This window comes from Acanthaster planci, linkage group LG03 (genome assembly GCF_054643075.1).
Source record: "Acanthaster planci isolate LZ-2023a linkage group LG03, COTS_SCS, whole genome shotgun sequence".
NCBI classification, from domain to species: domain Eukaryota; kingdom Metazoa; phylum Echinodermata; class Asteroidea; order Valvatida; family Acanthasteridae; genus Acanthaster; species Acanthaster planci.
This window is the reverse complement of record NC_141779.1, coordinates 21916986-21935608: the sequence shown is the minus strand read 5'-3', so window position 1 is coordinate 21935608 and position 18623 is coordinate 21916986. Positions and strand designations below refer to the sequence as shown.

General features: G+C 41.3%; 1 protein-coding gene across 10 annotated transcripts in view; it reads right to left on the bottom strand.

The window, feature by feature from the left end:
• LOC110990097 (oxysterols receptor LXR-alpha-like) overlaps nucleotides 1-18623 on the bottom strand; it is a 134160-nt gene that overhangs the window by 9371 nt on the left and 106166 nt on the right. For 8 of the 10 annotated variants that reach the window (XM_022254947.2, XM_022254959.2, XM_022254951.2 and 5 more), the window contains 3 exons: nucleotides 4400-4675; nucleotides 1515-1655; nucleotides 449-651 (listed from right to left, as the gene is read on the bottom strand). In XM_022254947.2, the coding sequence (XP_022110639.1) occupies nucleotides 449-651; nucleotides 1515-1655; nucleotides 4400-4675 (620 nt within the window). Of the gene's footprint in view, nucleotides 1-448; nucleotides 652-1514; nucleotides 1656-4399; nucleotides 4676-4828; nucleotides 4901-5872; nucleotides 6023-18623 lie in introns of those variants that run through there. The other 2 variants (XM_022254988.2, XM_087134495.1) reach the window with 2 other exon arrangements.

The following is an 18623-nucleotide window of genomic DNA, read 5'->3' as shown; positions in this document are numbered from 1 at the left end:
TATCTGGTAACATGTTGTCACCTGAGGCGTCCCAAAAACAGACAGGGAAGTTTTGTGAAAGCATAAGCTTGCCAGTTTTACTGTAAGGACTTTGGTATTTGGGTGTTGGGGCTCTCCTCCTACTAGATTCCTTTCATTTCATAAGTCTTTTCACAAGACCTGTAACAGGTCCTTTCGTAAGACCAGTCACAAGTAAATGGGTAAACAGTGACAAAAGAAGAGCCTTTCAGTTTATTTGAGTAGTTTGTGATTCTCCTAGTGACTGGATGGCCTGTTACGGACTTGTAGGGACTTGCGATGAGCATGAAACTATCCAATATGCAAGAACAGCTCGTACTGCACTTTTACGAACAGATCTGTTACAAGAGGTCACAACTGAAATCAGACTAAAATGCGAGAGGACGGGAAATGTTACAAATGGACAGCTTTCAAACTGTCTGTGACTCACTGTTAAACTCTTCAAGTCTTCTGGCCCGGGGACCTCCAGGTCCTTGTGCGCCGTGACCAGCCTCTCGATGATCTCCCGCTGCTCCTCAGTGAGCATGGGGCTCTCGTCTTCGCTCTGCTGGGGGCTCATGCCGGCCTGAGCCTGGGCTTTCCGCATCATCTTGCGTTGCCGCTTGGACTTGCATTGCTCTTCCGTTAGCAAGCCTGCACCGGAGAGGATCGAAGAGTTAATTTTGGGGAAACTTCTTCAACTACCCAGCTACTAAAACTGCATTATATCCTCCAAGCAGCAGCAGACTTTTATCACTATTTTGAGGAAAGTTGCAAAACTAAATCTTCATTTACTTCTTGGGTGACATGGGAGGCCAGTGCATAAAACACTTGTCTTTCACTATTGTGAACCGGGTTCGATTCCCAGTCCAGGCCATATGTGAGTAGAGTTGTCCTTTGATTCTTCCCTCAGCCACTTGTAGTTTTCCTTCAGGTTCTCTGGTTTTTAAATGAACACTTCCGATATCTGGTTGTGTTCTACAGTTAGATATGGGCCATCTGGTAGCCAGCTAAGAAAGCTTTACATGCCTTCCGCTTGACCACGTTATAGCTTCATCCTTCGTAATTCAGCCTTGTGGCTATGAAGTCAGGATGATTACCGCAAAACAAAACAATTCATACGCAAAACTGGATGTCTCGATAGGATACCTGTCATTGGAGTGGTACTAAAGGTCCTCACAGCAGTCACATGATTTGGGCAAATACTCTTACGGTCTTATTCTATATTTGATTCAAACAGCGAGTGTTCCAGACTATTGTATTTGTATTCATTTTTTTTTTAGGGGGAAGTATACATAAATTGCATCAAATCCTCTTACCCGAATTCATGTTGAAAGTAACCTATTTCAATAAGGACCTTTCAGTGCAATTTTTCAAAAAGGACTTCATCGTACCGACAACATTGTGTTATTTCACAGGAAATGTAATCCCTATTTAGGGAACTTAAATTTCTCAAACGGAATCCTACCCTTTTTTTTGGGGGGGGGGCGTGAATAATTCTAAAGCCTGCTACTTACATTCCGGTAACATGCCAACCTCTCGGCACTTTCGTAGCCTACACTCCTGGCATTTCCGTCGCATGTACATGTCCATCTCACAGTTGCCACCTCGTGTACATTTGTAGATGGCGTTCTTTGTTATACTTCTCCTGAAGAAACCTAGAAACCCAATCAACAATAAGAAAATAATTTGGATTTTTTTTCCAATTTTTCATCTGATTTGTTTTCAGGTTTGTGTTAATTTTTTTTCACTCCACCCCCCCCCCGAAACAAAATTATCGACCCCTGGGAATGAGGAAAGGTGGACCTTAAAATTTTTCTTCAAGTTTATTCTCCAGTATCCGTATTCAGATTACAGTTAGCAATGTCATTTATAGACACTGCAGGGGAGCTCATTAGGAAGCAAAGCTTTTTAGCATGAGCCTGTTTCATTAAACATTATCATAAATGGGAAATACAAATACAAGTGAGACATCCAATACATACATAGTACATGTAAACACAAACAACAAAACATGCACTACTGATCCGCAGGCTTATCAAAACTACATGTACAGGAAATGAAGTAAGTTAAACACAGGCATGATTAAGGGTATGTTTGAATTGTGGTATATTTAATTAATTGTTTCAAGACAGATTGGTGGAAGCTTCAAGTTGACTGGGGAAGGACTTCCAGAGCTTAGGTCCCTTATGTTTAACAGTAAATGGATAGTAGCAGTGGTCATTTTTGTGCAACATTAAACTTTGTCACCTTTACAGTAAAATTTGTAGAACCAAACTATTACAATACTTAACACAAATTGCCAAACATTCAAATATACCATCCACTCATGCCTCCTGCTCTATAAATGATGCCAATATCTCATAACTTGGTCTTTGAGATTTGACCCTCATTTTTGCGGCATAATGTCTTATTTGTATTTTTGTTTACTTTTATATTCTATATTTACGATCAACTTCATTTTCTTTTTTTGTGGGAGGGATAGTGAGCTGCATAATTCAAATTACTTGGAATCCACGTGTTGGACATTTTAACTGAGTATGCCATGCCCACTGCTCAACCGAAACCAAGCACAAGGGCTTGTTATCACTTGTTTGCAAAGCCTTTTGACATTTGCTGTACATTGGAGTATTCACATAATTGCCCCACCACGGCAGACTTTGCAAACAATGCACAAAGACATGCCAAATATTGCAGGGTGCATGGAGTAAACAGACAACTATGTTTTTTTCCCCTTCGGCCCAGCTATTATCTGGTCTCAAAGTATCAAGTTGTAGGACTGCACTGCAGCAGGTAAACAAGGCAACAAAAATGTCCTCCGTTTGATGGCCAAAGCGGGGGAAAAGATTCCACTGTACTCTCCAGAACCTCGCTGAGTTTCTAATGCCGTCTGTCATCAAATCTAGACCCTATTACACCCAACTCTTCTCCTTGTATTTCTGAATTGAATGACTGGGATATAATCAGGACAGTAAACGAGCCTGGTATACTTATTGGAAGTCCTCATTTTTGAGTACAGTGAACATGGCACGAGTAATGCTGAATGCCACATCAAAGTACATGTTGATGCAGGAGAGTTCCTGGAATAAAACGGACTGGGTTGATGATGTAGATACGTCACCAATTTAAAGGTGTCCAGATTGCTTTACACTGACTAGCAAATTCTAGGAACCTTCCTTGACAAGTCTAAATTTAACAGGGGTGCGGTATGCTTCACTTTTACCCGAGTACTTGGAACAGATGTATTAATTGGTACGTGAAGACCTGTGTAAAGTGATGGTATCCTTACAACACTTTGCCTAGTGGTAAAGCATACATACCACTTGGCAAAACAGGTGGTCTTGACTTATCTGACTCAATGTGATCATCATACTGCACTGGAAATGATCACTTTCTGATACAGCCTGTTGTGATACTTTTAAGTAATACACATGACTTTGGTCTGCTTTCGCACATGGAAAGTTGGTAGGACATTACCAAAACACAGGATTTTTGTAAACACTTGGCACATGATACAGCCTTCCAACTACGTAAAATTGAATCATCTACTTCCATTAGTACGTGTACATGTAGGTCTGACACTCTTGGCCCAACCTTGTTGTACCAAGCTTATGGCTGCCTCATAGATAATGCGGCAAATCCATTAGCGGGTGCTTCCTACATGATCAAGGGGTAATTCAGCATACAATATTGTGCCTTGGGTGGGGAAGGGGGATACATTTATAAATTTCCTACTTAAAGTTGTGAAATCAGTGGGGAAAGGGGGAGTTGGCATTTTAAAAAGATTCTATCCCTGACAAACTTTATGTCAGGTGGCCACTATGGTCACATGACCAAAACAGACTTCTGAACATTTTTGAGTCTGAATCCCTGAGCTTCTACCATCGATTTCCCCTTATTATCGTTTATGCTCGCTAGATATCTACAGGATACAGATCACCCCTTTCTTTCTCTGATCTACCTTCAGAGAATTTTTCTCAATGTGTTTTGAATACTTATCAGTGGCCTATCTTTGGTCAGGCGACGGGGCAGGGGAGACAAAATGAAGCTTTTTTCCCCGGTAAAAACCCTAAACCCCTTCCCAATATCAGATGCAGGTACCATTTCCACAGAGCTGGTGCTTATAATTCCTAAATAAAGGGGACAACATGTCTCTGAAAGCCTCTCTCTGCATGTTTCTCTACCCCACTATGTCACTGACACTGCCACTTTTGCACAACCCTTGATGAAGCTACGTTTAAATTCTGACAGACAAGTCAACGTCATATCGTAAAACAGAACATTAGGATATCTCAATGTACCTCGTGCAATTTATTTTGTAGGGTAGCTGTGGTGACCAGTCCTCGAATGAAAGATTTCAAGGACTGCTAGGACAGGGAACCAATTAAGTTGTTACACCCACCTTTACAGCCTTCACAGCTGAGTGCATTGTAATGAAACCCTGATGCCCTATCCCCACAAACCAAGCACAACTCTAAGTCCATCCTGGGCGCCGGTCCTTTCCGCTTTTTGGTCAGTCCGAACCCTCCGTCGGGTAGCTGCTCCTTGATATGTGTGCTTGAGCTGGAAGTGCTGCCAATGGAACTGGTAGGTGTGTATTGGCTGCTGTACTGTGGGGACATATCATAACCGTCGTCCGGTGGTTCGCGCTTCACGATGACCGAATTCGACCCCGAATCTAAAGGAGAAAAGGCAGAAATATAGGAATGAGAAATATCTGAACACCAAGGTTACTGCAGATTACTTATGCTTAACCTGGAGAACCACGGCCATTTTTAACAGCACAGACAAAAGTAAGCTTCAAAATATCCCATCTGAAGCCAAAACCTACCAATTCCACAACTCTCAGACACTCTAACACCTATACATGGCCTTTTTTACAAGCTAAAACAGCAAAAAAGTGGGAGATCTGAAAAATTGAAACAAACACTAGCCCGAATACATCACAGAGCTTACTCGATCACGGTTGACGATTTAAGGAGTCTCTTGTTCTGTAGCAGACAATTGTGAACAAATCAGGGAGTAACAACTTGCACGTATGCACCAACACCCACAAAAACAAGGCAGAGAACTTTAGTCGTGGTTCCAAAATCCAGACGAAGACAATTGGAGAATGTTACAAATCAACCATACCCTGAGAGAAAAATTCACAAGTTTATCACAAAACCAAACATTAATGATGCCATAAAAAGGGACTTCAGATGAAAAACCTGATAAAACAGTGACCATTTCACCTTTTACAGGTACATGTAGCAATAACGGTAACTGAGATGAAAGTATAACAATGGTTTCAGAATCAGAGACCAATCATAATCGGTGATAAGGATGATTTGTAATCCTACTTGTTTGTCTCCATCTCCAATGTGGAATTTGGTTAGACAGTTTCATGAATCTCTCAAACTCTACACGAACCATTTAGCCTTCAATGCAAAGAAAGCATTTGCTAGGCTGTAGAGGACTCAAAATAGATTCCCACAACTACGCGTATGTAATTAGTCAAAACATGCAACTTTGCAGGCAAACAAAAAACCCGCAGGCTGACATGTACATGTAGTATATTGTAAGTGAATAATGGTGCACGATGTCAGCATTACCAAGTACGCATCAAATTACACAGCGATACATATTTACAAAATACTTTCATAAACTTGTCAACTGTGACAACAACCTGCCTAAATTGTCCTTGAAGCTTTCCAGTGATCTGACATCGATGTAAGACTGCACGCAGAGTCCCAATTTCTATTTATCTCAAGAGAGGCAAAGTTCCAACACCGGACAGAGCATTAAGTTACTCCTTCCTTTCCTTTATCAGATGCTATGCTGTGTCCACCGAAAAAAACAGGATGGTGTTTTTCAAGAGTTAATGTTTATTTACCCGCTAATTCAGACCAGGTAGCTCACAATCAGATCCCACCTACGTGCTCCATTTGTCAATTAGCATACGGTGTTCGATATACAAGAACCGACACAACCATCAGACTTCGGTTAAAAAAGGCAGTTTGGTATTTCCACTAACCCGCAATTCCAAAAGATTACATCACGCGATAGCTTTCAAGCCAAAGCGGACCATCTGTGAATATTTGGTGGGCTCTAACTTCAGCCCAAACAGGCATCTTACACTGACAGGGACTGAGAAACCAGCCCAGTTGGGCTACCATGGGCTTATCTGATTGATAAAAAAAAATGCAGGACCAGAGTATTTACCATTCCGGGGTTACGGCAGCAGTATAAAGTGATATTTGCTCATGAAATTGTTTGCAGTTGTCAGCCGGTGTGCACGACTAAAAAGGACACACGACCTTTGCTCAATTAACAGCCCCATCTAGGAAAGCTCATCAGTAAGCACCAATAAATGGTGAGAGACGAAATAACCAAAACGGCTCTTGTAACAGAGTGGAGGATAATAACAAAAAAAAGGGGATGAAATTGATTCATCAGACATTGGAAAATTTGTATAGGAGGGCAGAAACATTCGTCTTCTCTCCTTCATTTGGAAAAACAGCTCTATGGGTACTGGAAACGCTGGAGAGCTGTGTTAGTTCCATATACCATCATTACGCCGGTGAGTTTCAGATGGAAGGGTGAAAATACCTCCCAGACGGAGAGATATTGATGAGCGGCATCATAGAAGATCCATCATCTGGGATGATGTTCTCATGCAGCTTGCCAAACCAACGACAGAAACAACCCTAGAGAATGAGAGTGGGGGGTATGCTTGTCTAGATGCTGCAGAAAATCAATGCCATGATTAAAAATGTTCACTCATAGGGTAGATACATTCAGACGGGGCAGGCCCTAAAAGGAACTCGCTCGATAGTGCTGGCAAATTTTTCTTTTTGCCGTTGTCATTTCTAACAAACATCCAAACATCTACTGGTAAATCCGGATCCAGGGTGTGTATGATTTTGAGGGATGAAAAACTACACAACTGAGCAATTAGGACTTTGAATGTCCCAAATTAATTCGAGAAGAAAAGAAAAAATCTGTACTTCTGGTTAACTTTCTTGCGATGATTCTTAACATGCAGATAAGCACTAAAATGTAGTCGACTCCAAACAAACACATTGCTACTACATTATTAAATGCTGGAAGTGACTTCAGAAAACTTCCACAATTAAAGACAGCCACATTTTGGTATACTGTGGGCCTTCTTCGGGACATGTTCTTTGACATCTCGTGCCTTGCATTGTGATTCCTTTTAGTGAAGTCCCTCGAGGGGAAAAAAAACAGTCTCTAATTCTGGAAGCATGACTCCATCTGGTCTAAAGGATGGCATCATCTTCAGCTAAGAGCCAATCTTTCCATGAAAGATTAGCAAGAGCTAAAAAACAAAAATAAAATAAGGAGATAAGAGAAAGACACAGTCATGCTGTTGTGAGAATTAGCCTCCATTTACAAGAAGTCATTACCTGAACTACTATCACTGTGCCACAAGCAGCAGGTGGCAGATCTCATTTTGTCATTAGCCAAGCACAGGGTGGTAGATGGGACAGGCAAATTGAGTTCCTACCATAAAAATGGCAAGAAAAAAATGGACGGGAAATTCTTCCTCTCCGGCTTATGAAAAAAACGTGAAGGGCTTTACCCAATAACCCATCTACAAAATTGCCCATCTGTGTGGGCAAAATGTTGAGCGGATCCCTCAGCACAAAAGTAATTAGTGCAAACATTGGCTCCAATGGGATAGAGATATTGGGGCTCAGGCCAGACAATTGGAAATCCTTTTATGTCTGCCTCTATTCTGGCCAGGCCCTTGTATGCTGTTATGTAACGCAACTTTTTTGGGTGGAAGAGTGAACAATCCCAACCTCACTAATAGCAGCTGAATATAACTGGCTGATAAGCCTGTCAGCTCAGCTTTAGGGATCTGTAGGATGGCACTCCTTCTTCTAATAGAAACTTCTTGAAGGACCTACATCTGGCAGTTTCCAAGGTATGATATCTTCTGAAACAAGCAGATCCAAGATCTGAAAACAGAAACATGTGTTCCCCAGCCAGTCCAGCAAAATTAAAACAGAATTCATCTTCTTTAGGTCTGAGAGTTTGCCTGGTGGGTCGCCTAAAATTTTGCTCGGTCATAAACACAGTTGGTACTCAAATGCGACATCAATGTAACAGACTGTGTATTACTCCGCTTTAATTAATTAATTATGGGTCACTTTTTTGCTGGGAAGCTGTCCTAAATGTCCGAAATCCTTCACTTTCTTCCAACTGTAAGCTTTAGTAGGTGTCAAGCCGCAAGGAATGTATTTAAGGCTGAGCTCTGCCTTCCTCGATCCTGCAAAATCTTCCCAACCCTCCTGACAGATTTGGAAGCATCCGAAAGGTCAGGTTAAAAATACTGAAGTCTGTGTAGCTACATGTATGTACTATGCCATCCAAAACCGCATGCGCATACAAGAACCCTATCACATGTATGCCAAACTGTGCAAAAATGAAAACACTTGGGCAAGATTTCCAGTAGTTTTGTCAACAGTTTCCACCTTTCACAGGGGAAAAAGTCTTTCCTTTCACTAATGGTAAAGTCTATGTACATGTACTTGTGGTAGTCTGAAGGGATATCATGACTGATGGTACAGATGACTTATAAAGGGACTGGGAAATAAGCGGGTCTGTGTGTGGTAAAACTCCAACATACATGTATGTGGCAATGGGGAGAAAGGGCTCCATTTTATGGCTTGAAAGGGCGCTTTCCTTTCAGCTAGAAGCGGTGCTCTCCGAATGCTTCCAATTATTGCAATCTGAATGCTAAAAGTCCTGTAATCATGGCTGGGAAAAAGGAATGTGATAACCAGAGAGAGTTGTGATTATTCCCAAAGCTAATTACAGGCTCTTCAAATACTAAAATCAAAATACAAAGTAAAGTTCTGATTGTCAGGAAAACTCTTTGGCACATATTCTTTCACTTTTAGCTCCTGTTGAAGTTACTTTTCATGCTTTTTCCCCATCTTTTTTCCTTTGGCTGGTCTGTTCTGTCTAGTCATAATGTAATTCCCAAAGCTCTGAACCATGGATAAGTGGCCGCAGTTTCTCCCATTGTGCAGCAGGGTCTGGGGACAAGAATTTTCCCCATTTTCTCGAAAGGTCCAAATTGCTGCCGAGTGAATCACAGCTAATTGCTGAGTGCCGTCCTTGGTCTCCACAAAAAAGAAAGAAAGCAAAAAAGAGAGAAACTTTTTTTCTTGTTTAAGAGGTTTTTAAGTAGCCCATACAGGGCTTGGGGGCAGCTTAAGAACTCTCTTCAAGAAAAAACCACCAACCAGAGAGAAATGTGTGAAGGCCAGCCTGAAAATTATTGCATGATTATTTTCCCCGGATGAAGCAAGAGTTTAACAGACACACATAATCACATATTTGGCAAATTGAGCACGATGTACTGAACTACAACTTGGAAGATGGGCAAATTCATGGTATGTCATCAAAATGAGCTGAAATGTGGCTGAGTGCTAAATTGTATTTTCACCAGCATCCAAACACCGTGCAAAGCCATTAGTGACTCCAGCTTCAATTTCCACACAGCTGCCAGACTAAAAATGTTTTGCGGTTTGACATCATGCCCCTCTGGCACTGACCAGAGCATTGTACACCAATAAAAATGCCAGAATCCATGGTTTCTGTGAGAACTTTTTGCTACAAGGTAACCTGTAAGTTGCTCAATAATTTGTGTCTTTATGCTCTGTGGATAAATAATCCTCTCTTTTGTATTTTGAACAAGTAGCTGGTATATTTATTGAAAGACGACAAGCATATTCCATGACTGTTTGGGGCTGTTTCAGTGGGTGTCTACCTTTGCAGACAATCATCTTATTCAAACCCAAGAAATTTCCACTTTTTTGTTTTGAATCTCCTGAATGAATGGTTCATTTGATTCATGAGCTTTTTTTAAATCCTAACTACATATATGCTTTGAAATTGCCCTTTGTACACGTGAATACACTATATATTGTATCTTAACTTGTAAAAAATTGTTAATGAAATTAATTCAAAGTACTGATGTTGAACAAAAACAGTAAGGCATTTCTCTCATGAAAAAAAAAGAAAGAATTTCCAATACTCCGTGGATTTTAATTGATTGGTCACAAATCTGTACAAAAAGCAATTTCCAGACTAAAGGAGAAGAAATTAAGTAGTATGACGTTGTTGATTCTCATCAGACGTAATTTGAGAGGGGGGGAGGGATCTTTACAAACTTCAAAACCTGTCCCCAAAATTGAAAATATAGATCCAACCACTTGCCCAGCCACATCAATTATCAATGAGCTTAAAGTGAGCGTCACAAAGGCAGGTAAGGCCTAAAGACCAATTAGTCTAGCCCCGACCTGTATCGATCTTGTCTGACCAGCTATTGTCATTGATATGACGAGACGAGCTCCTTGTGTTCAGAAGACTTCTTCACATGTACGGCTTATGAAAAAAAAAAAAGAAGAAAAAAAAAGGGGAGGGGAAATACTAAGGAATGTTTCTGTAGCCAGCACAGCATGCAGCATCAGCAGAAAAGAGGGGAAAAATTGCGTCACAGGAGTTGTATTTTGAAGGAAAAGGGGCTCACGTTAAGTCAACACGGATTTCAAATGAATTCAGCTCATGAGCGAGGCTCAAATTTCCTGGGTCCTTCCAGGCTTGTGTTTCAGTTCTGAATTGCCCTCTGCTAGCTCTGGCCACAAGCTGTTTCCAAGCTTCATTCATGTCTCAGTGAGCTTTTGAGAATGTAACGAAAATAAAACCCCTCTGGAAAATGGAATGAAGAGCAGAATTCATAACTGCATGTGGAATATGAGAAACATGAATCAACATGCACTGCATTTCCCAATCAAAACATCCAAAAACTTCCATGAAATTTGTATCAAATTTGAGAAAGTTAATTCTTAAAAAATCATTTAGATAAAAGCATTTTCAATTACATATTTGGATTCATTCAATCTTCATTTATCTTCATAATCTTCTATCATCTAAACAGTTGGATAATTAGTAACAAAATTTAATATGTCAGCAAGGACCTCAGAGTAAACTACCAATGGAAAAGGATATTTAAAAAACTGTCCAGAAGACATGTTCGGAACTGCATCACAACAGCTTTCCAAAACGAGGTATTTAAAGCACTGACCAATCAGGGACTATCCAAATTGACTTAACCTGTACTCACCAAACCACCTACTGCTTGATGAGGGCATGTTCCACATGATGGCAGCAGAGTTGTGTGTTCAATGCAGCGTTTTGTTGAACTAGTCAGCGGCTACGACGATTCATAATCTATTACTGAAACACTCGTAAAATGCCTCCCCAAGGCTGGCAGACATGCAGAAATCCTGGCCATTGTTTGTGATGACGAACAAGATGAATTGGTCATGGGGGTTGGGGAAGATGCACAGCGAATGTAGGGGAACAGTAGTCTCCACAAGCAATTTACGTCTTCGCTTAATCTCGCCAGGCTGGCACATGCATGTGCGCTGTCATGTAATCCAACAATTTGTGATGGGGTTCTCATCGTCCTGATGAGATTGATTGATGTGAGAGATCAATGTTGTTGTCTTCTTCTCCCGGATGTGCTACGTGGGCAGGATCGCTCAAGCTCTCCACCTTTAACCTCTGTTTCCTACTCTCAATTCTGAGGGTGCACCGCGTCAAACAGACCTCACTGCCTCCACTAAGGTTCCATAAGTAAACCGTCACATAACTTCCCTATCACGACTTTTAACCAGAGTAAGTTTCTCAGGAGGGATGGGAAATCCTTGACAGAGTGCAAGTAAGCAAACTGCACCAGGAGAACAGCATTACATGTAGTGCTGCTGTGAATTGCATCGAGATGTTTTTCTTACATAGTCAGCCCACTCTCGAAGCAGATGTTAAGCCCAAACTTAGCTGAAGGACAGGAAGGTGTAGGTTCAAACAAGTGTAGCCCTTACGTGAGCAAACTCCTTGAGCGGACTATCCCAGTGCCTGTGTGTGTGTCTCTGAATTGGTGAATTCCATCTGATACTGTAAGTCAACAATGAAATGGCCAATAGCAAGGGCTGCACATAGCCAGGTTACATACAGTCGGCTGACTTAAAAGACTAGCTTCCCAATAAACTAACCATCTTGCAGTGCAATCTTCAGTTCAATGAACTGCAGATCAGAGACTCTGCTTGACAAGCTTACATTCTTTCCCAGTCCACCCAACAGAACAAAACAACACATAACTAAATTTGGTATGTAACGACACTTCTGTCCTGAGGCAGGCACCACCAAAACAGGGTCATCAAAGGGTTTGGGGACCATTCACGGGGACGCCAATTCCCAGGTTTCGCCCAAACAAAACTGAAGAAAGCCACCCTCGGAAAGAGAGGGGAAAAAGATGCTACTGTTCTCCACCTGGGAATAATTGATTCCCTCACCTCTTGACAGCTACGCAGAATAACCTCTATTGTCACGAGGTAATCTGGGAGAAAAAAGGGGGGCCGTTAGGTAACAATTGAATCCAAGCTCCGCCTCCCCCTCCTTTTTATCCCACTCTTATTGGGCTGAACTGTTTGTAAGCTAGTGGGTGGATTATAGCCCGGACCAGAATTTTACTTCTTCACTTCAGGGTTGGGCCTCCGATCGATAGCGCGCACCTATCAGGGAACAAAGAGTCCTTGTTTCACATGTTCTCCCAAAGCAGCATCTTGAGATTTTAAAAAGTTAAAGGAAAACTCTCTTGGGATCATCACGATGGTTCTGGGCCACCCATCACCCCTCTTGTGGAGTGGAATAACCTGGTCTTTTGAAAGCAGGAGATAATTGATAATTAATTATCTGGGAGTGAAAGAAGGCGGGAGTGAGGAGGCCCTTTTTAAATAACTTCAGAAATGGCCAGTAAAGTTAGAAACAGCGTTTCTCAGCAGAAGGTGAAAGCAGCCATGTGGCCAGAAAAATGAGAAATTTAGTTTCTTGCAATGCCAAGCCATGTTATCAATCACTCAAATGAGTAACCCTGCAAAGAAAATCGAGGGCAAATTAATTTGACAGTAACTTGCAGGCAAACTGCATGTTACAGTTCTTTCTGATTGGATATTTGTAACCTCTTTTCCAGCTGTTTCAAATTGTATTCAGTTTCCCTCCCTAATATGTAGGTGTTTCCTTCAGTCAAGCACTCTGGTTTGAAGACTAACTATGGACCTGGTTCCTAAAAAAGGAAGAAATATATTTTTGACATACCTCAGTAGATGGAATTGACATCATGTTGAATATCTGCAGAGCTTTGATTTTTGAGGAAAATTATGGGGGTACAAACGATGACAGTAACCATACCGCCTCAAATGCATGCATAAAAGAAGACAAAAATAGACGGCAACTACGTCCACGCTGGTTAACTAGACTACTGCTGACTGGTTGATGAAAAAAAATCTATTTAGAAGCCAATCTCTGATTGGTCCAGTGTTGTATTCAACACTGGAGTAGGCTTACTGTTTGGAAATGGCAGCTTTGGAACAAATACACCATGCACATGTGTGTGTGTCAATTCACATGTCACATTTGTTCTCTAAAGAAAATAAAAATAACGCGGTGTGACGTAGCAGATGTACGTTCATAGCAAACAAAAATCTTTTTCAAAACAAAAATGACTCTGGTGTTCACAAAATAATGTTGGAAGGTGGAGATGAAAAGTTCCTCACTTCAACATCCTTGCACACTGTGCAGTTGATGGTGGTAAGTGATGGCGCCACCATGAGGCCAGCTGCAAATGCTGCTGCAGATGGGGAAAACATCACGGGCACCTATGAAAGCACTGAAGCCCCTCTTGGAGCAAGAAGATACTGAAGATGCAGCCCCAAAATGTGAAGGTCTCACAGTCTACGTCTACGCATACATTTACACGCACAAAGGCCTATTACTAAAAATTGGACACAACTGTCTTCTAGCCATTAACCTGACGAGTTTGCTTTCCAGCTAATTCAAATGGAGCACAGAACACACTTACATTGTCCGGATTTTCTTTTATATCACATTAAATAACTTCAGCAAGTACCACTGACAATACCCAACCACGGTGACGACAATGTCACGCTTGGTTAGTTGACACATGGACATCTCCACAAATTAGAACGATTGCCTTTGTGAGCTCTTGACAACGTCCTGAAAGGGCAGAACGAGACTATGCTTTCTTTTCATCACGAAGACTCATGTGAATCCCAGTCCATGCATGATGAGCAAATATTTTTTTTTTGGTTGAACGCACTGTCTGCGGCGTCCTTGCACTGTTCAGGCAAACATTTGGCAAGCCAGCCCGGAGCTGCTCGGGAGTCACTCTTGGTTCACGGCACACGCCTGCACTTGTAGCTTTACACCGTCCAACACGGTCTCCTGCTTCCTGTGCTGGACAGGCCATGTAATGCAGATCCGTTTGTTCAATGGGCTTGCAGACGGCCTGACAATACTGTGTCAACCTTGTCAGATGTGGAAGCCCCCCGATTCACTGAGGCAGATGCGATGCCTCGCCTGCTTAGATCAAGTTATCACCACCCGGGTCAGACTGAAAGAAGGAAACGCTGAAAAATTCCATTCTACACGGGTTGAAAGAATGAAACAAAGTCAAAAAAGAATAGAGAAAGGTATTTCTTGTCTCTCTGAAATGGTGGAAAATGACTCACAGGATGGATCAAGAAATTAAGAATAGATTTTGATAGATTTACTGAAATTGTCTGTACATGTTCATCATGTGAGGCTTATAAGCAAATGTGACAGATGAGAAAATGAAAGTTGCAAAAGAGAAAGAATGGCACAGAGAAGTAAATGATGCAACAGGGGTTTTCATGGTAACACTGTCCATTGAACATGCACAATTTAGGCAAATTTATTGGATTACACTCTTGCTTTTCGTGCTCTAAACCCTCATGTTGAAGGAGTCTCCATTCAGTGTCGGTGTTTATGATGGAATCAAAACAAGGGGGAAACTTCACTTCAACAATCATGGGATGACAACGCAGTAACTGGAATCGGAAGGGGGGAAAATGTTTGGGACTGTAGAATGGAAATCTTTCGTCCATCCTTCAAAAATCTGTCAGGGGTTTAATACATCCTCCAACTGAGTTCAGTCAGGCAATTTTGACCGGCCACAGACAGGGCGGAATGATTTAGAGGCAAAGGGTGTGAATGTACAGCCAAAAGACTTGATCATCGTCATCAGCAGGAATTCAGGACAATTGGGTCGCAATGGTGAAAAGCGTCGCTTTCCAAAGCAACAGAATTACCCCGAAAACCCTGGGCTTTGGCACAGGACAAGCACGGCAGCGACGACGGACGGAAAGGCAGACAAACAAGAGACAGGCAGTTCGAGATTGATTCGGGAGGAAAAAAATATGGAAGAAGGGGGAAAGGAATTAAACAAAAAAAATCTAGGCAACTGGAACTCGGAGTAGATAGAAACTGGGACACGACCCAGAATAAAAAATAGGGAGGAATTGATGATGCTTTGGATGTGAGGAAAGAGGGGAGATCTAGCACGAGTATCTAGACTTGTTTTTCTTTGGTTGAGTTTCTGGAGAAAGTGCACCGGTGCAATATGCAGCAAGAGCAATTGGGCAATGAAAAAGAAGTCAAAATACTGCAGCATTAAAAAAAATCTAATTTCCAAAAAAGCTCCCCCCCTTTTTGGAAATGAAAGTGATTTGATTCTTTGTTTTAGGGGAGGAAAGTTACAACTGGTCACATCAACCTAGCTACCACCTGCACTGTACCACAGCCTATCCATCAGAGGTATTTTTTGGGCCTAGTTTGACAAGTTTAGCTGAACCTCATATGATGATCTAAGAAGATCTGGAAATCAGGTTGGCACACTGGTACTTCCCAAACCTTCATCCTCTATGATCAGGGGTCAAATCCCACTCAGGCCGAGATATATATATATATATATATATATACATATATAGATTTGGTTGAGTGATATCAACTGTTCTTCCTCCTTTGTCTATAACTGAGTTCAGATTTGAAAATGTTCACATATTTCTTCATAGTTCAGTACCTCTGATCCGATTTCCTCAAGCCAACAAATCACAACAATCAAGCAGATCAAAAGTTTGATGCTTGACCCAACTCACGTGTAGGAAGGGTGTTCTCCTCAATCCAATCCCCTAATAAATAGAACCCAAGACCAAAAAACCCCCCCAAAACTTCATACTCAGTTCTTGAACAGGTTCAATGGGACCCCAGGGGCTTTCTGCTCAATGCTCTGTCCCAACTCTTAAACATGTACATCAACACCTAGTCCTACATATCAAGGGAAAGGTTCATAGGGCACCAGAGGTCCTTTAAATGATTTTTTTCTTCATCCAAAAAAATTTGTACTTGGTATGGCACATAGGAGTACAGATCAGACTACAGGTAGATCCAACAGAAAAGAAGCCAACAAAAGACTTCCTTTCTGAAAATCACGTTAACCTCATGGCTAAGTTCCAGTTTCTTCATAATTAATCATCTTTTTTCATGCAAACATCGCACAGTTGTCTGCTGTGTCCACTGCATGCCACAAGACCTATGCCACAGAATTTCCTGCACTTGGTATTATTGCTGTGGCTAATCTCCTCACTCCATAAGAAAAGGTTTTTTTTTAATTTGCTCGCCACAAGCATAGTACGGTGAACTATTGTGAAGCATTGCAGAATGCAAAGTGGGCAGAATTCTCTCAGATAAGTAAATTATGCAGTAATTTTGTTTTCATCAACAATCTAGCAACATCATTAAGAATGTCATCGCTGCATCTGAAATATATAAAAACCTGAACCAAAAACATAGTACACACTGGGAAGAAAAAGGGGAAAAAAATTGACTTTGTTAGATTTCTACAATAAAACACTGGTTCTCTTCCAAAATTGTGACAGGTTCATTCACAGGGTCCGGGCCTAGACCAGCAGAGAATTCCCCCTTTTACAGTCTCTCCAATCCAGGGCAGAGACTAACAAAAGAGTTCAGCGTACTTCTTTCATGGCTGAGGTAAAAAAAAAAAATGTCTGTGGAGTGAGCATGTAGCCACAGGGCTCCCTAATACCTGTGTCTAGATTTTTTCCTTCTCTTCTGCTGTCCCCTTAGGCTGTGATTATACAGGTCACTTCCAAAGCACTGTACCCTCAATCTGGGTGAATGTGCAGCCAGTCTGTTGAACAGTCACAAGCATACTTGTTTTCTCCCTTCTCTTTTTAGTACACCCTACTGATTTTTTTTCCGGTCTAAAAGCTCTAGCCAATAACGTTGGGCTTAGATGGCTGTTTCTGTGTTTTTACATTAAATGTGCCATTCTTTCATTTGATGTGCTCTGAACATGTTTTGCAACGGTGAAGTTTTGCTACCTTTTTTGGCCAAGTGCTGGGCATGTTCCTTTTTTCCCCTCCTGCATTTGGAGCTGAAATCTGCATTGCAGAAATGGTTATGTTTGATTCCTTTCATGAAAAAAAAAAAGTAAACCTGTGTTGCAGTGGAAATTGCAAAGATTTGGGATTTTTTTTTTCATAGGTACTAAGACTGAGAAATCAACGTAATATTGTGGAGCCAGTGGAGGGAAAGTAAAATGGCATCCGTAAAACACTGCAGCTCTTCTGGGTATAAAAGGGCATAACTTCCTTCTCAAATGGCTATCAAGTCAAGGCGGAGGTGCAATTTGAGTGAAATTCATAAACCTCCAAAGTCCACTCTAATGTTTCCCGACATCCAGAAAACGCCTGAGAAATCGCCCCCTTCATTTTCATCTTTGTTTTTGATTAACAACACTGATTTTGTTGAGAAACATTTCTTGTTTTTTCCAGCAACTGTCATAGTTCTTTACAGACCATTGACTGTAATATCAGTTATGTGTACATGTAGCACATATATACATGTATGTATGGGTTGATCTGTTGAGGCAGGTGTAATAAATCATTAGTTGAAAGAGCCAGATGTACAAGTAGTCAGGCTACATCAGCAATCACAGAAAACAATCTTTATGCTCTTCTTCAGAGAATGAAAACAATTTGACATCCTTTTGGAGTGATGTGTATAAACATTTTTTAAAACACTTTGAATTTTTTTTAACATTTAACATTGTGTATGTTTATTAAACAACAGAGGGCACAGCTGCTGTGATGTCATTCAGGGAAGACGCTTCAAGTTTATATGTGATCAAACTGGGATCCCCAAATCCTCTCACCGATAACGTTTCTCAGAAAGGGTCACTCACTGGCTTACTGTCATACACTTTACACAACAATCAATCATCAAAGAAATTCCAGCAGTTTTTTGCAAAGAAATAAATGCAGTATTGAGACTTTCTTCCCTGAGATAACATCACAGTTTTGCTCATGCATGTGGAACCCTGCATCAGCATCAAATAAAAAAGGCATCAAAGTACCTTTTAAAATAGGAAAGCGAAAATATGAAAGAGGGGTAATTTGAACCAACGAGGTGCATTTCCAAGGGTTGCACTACGACGAAACGTGCACTGTATGGACCTTTAAACAACAGACGTGAGTGGCGACAAGCAAGCATGCTGCAGAGTACAATCACTCGCTAAGAACAGAGCAAAAGCCAGTTTCCCTCCAGCATTTGCAAGATGCATAAAATCGTGGCGTGCGCTGATATGAAAAGTGAATGGCACTGATCCACTGATTACAAGGGAAGTATAACAGTAATGGAGAATCACA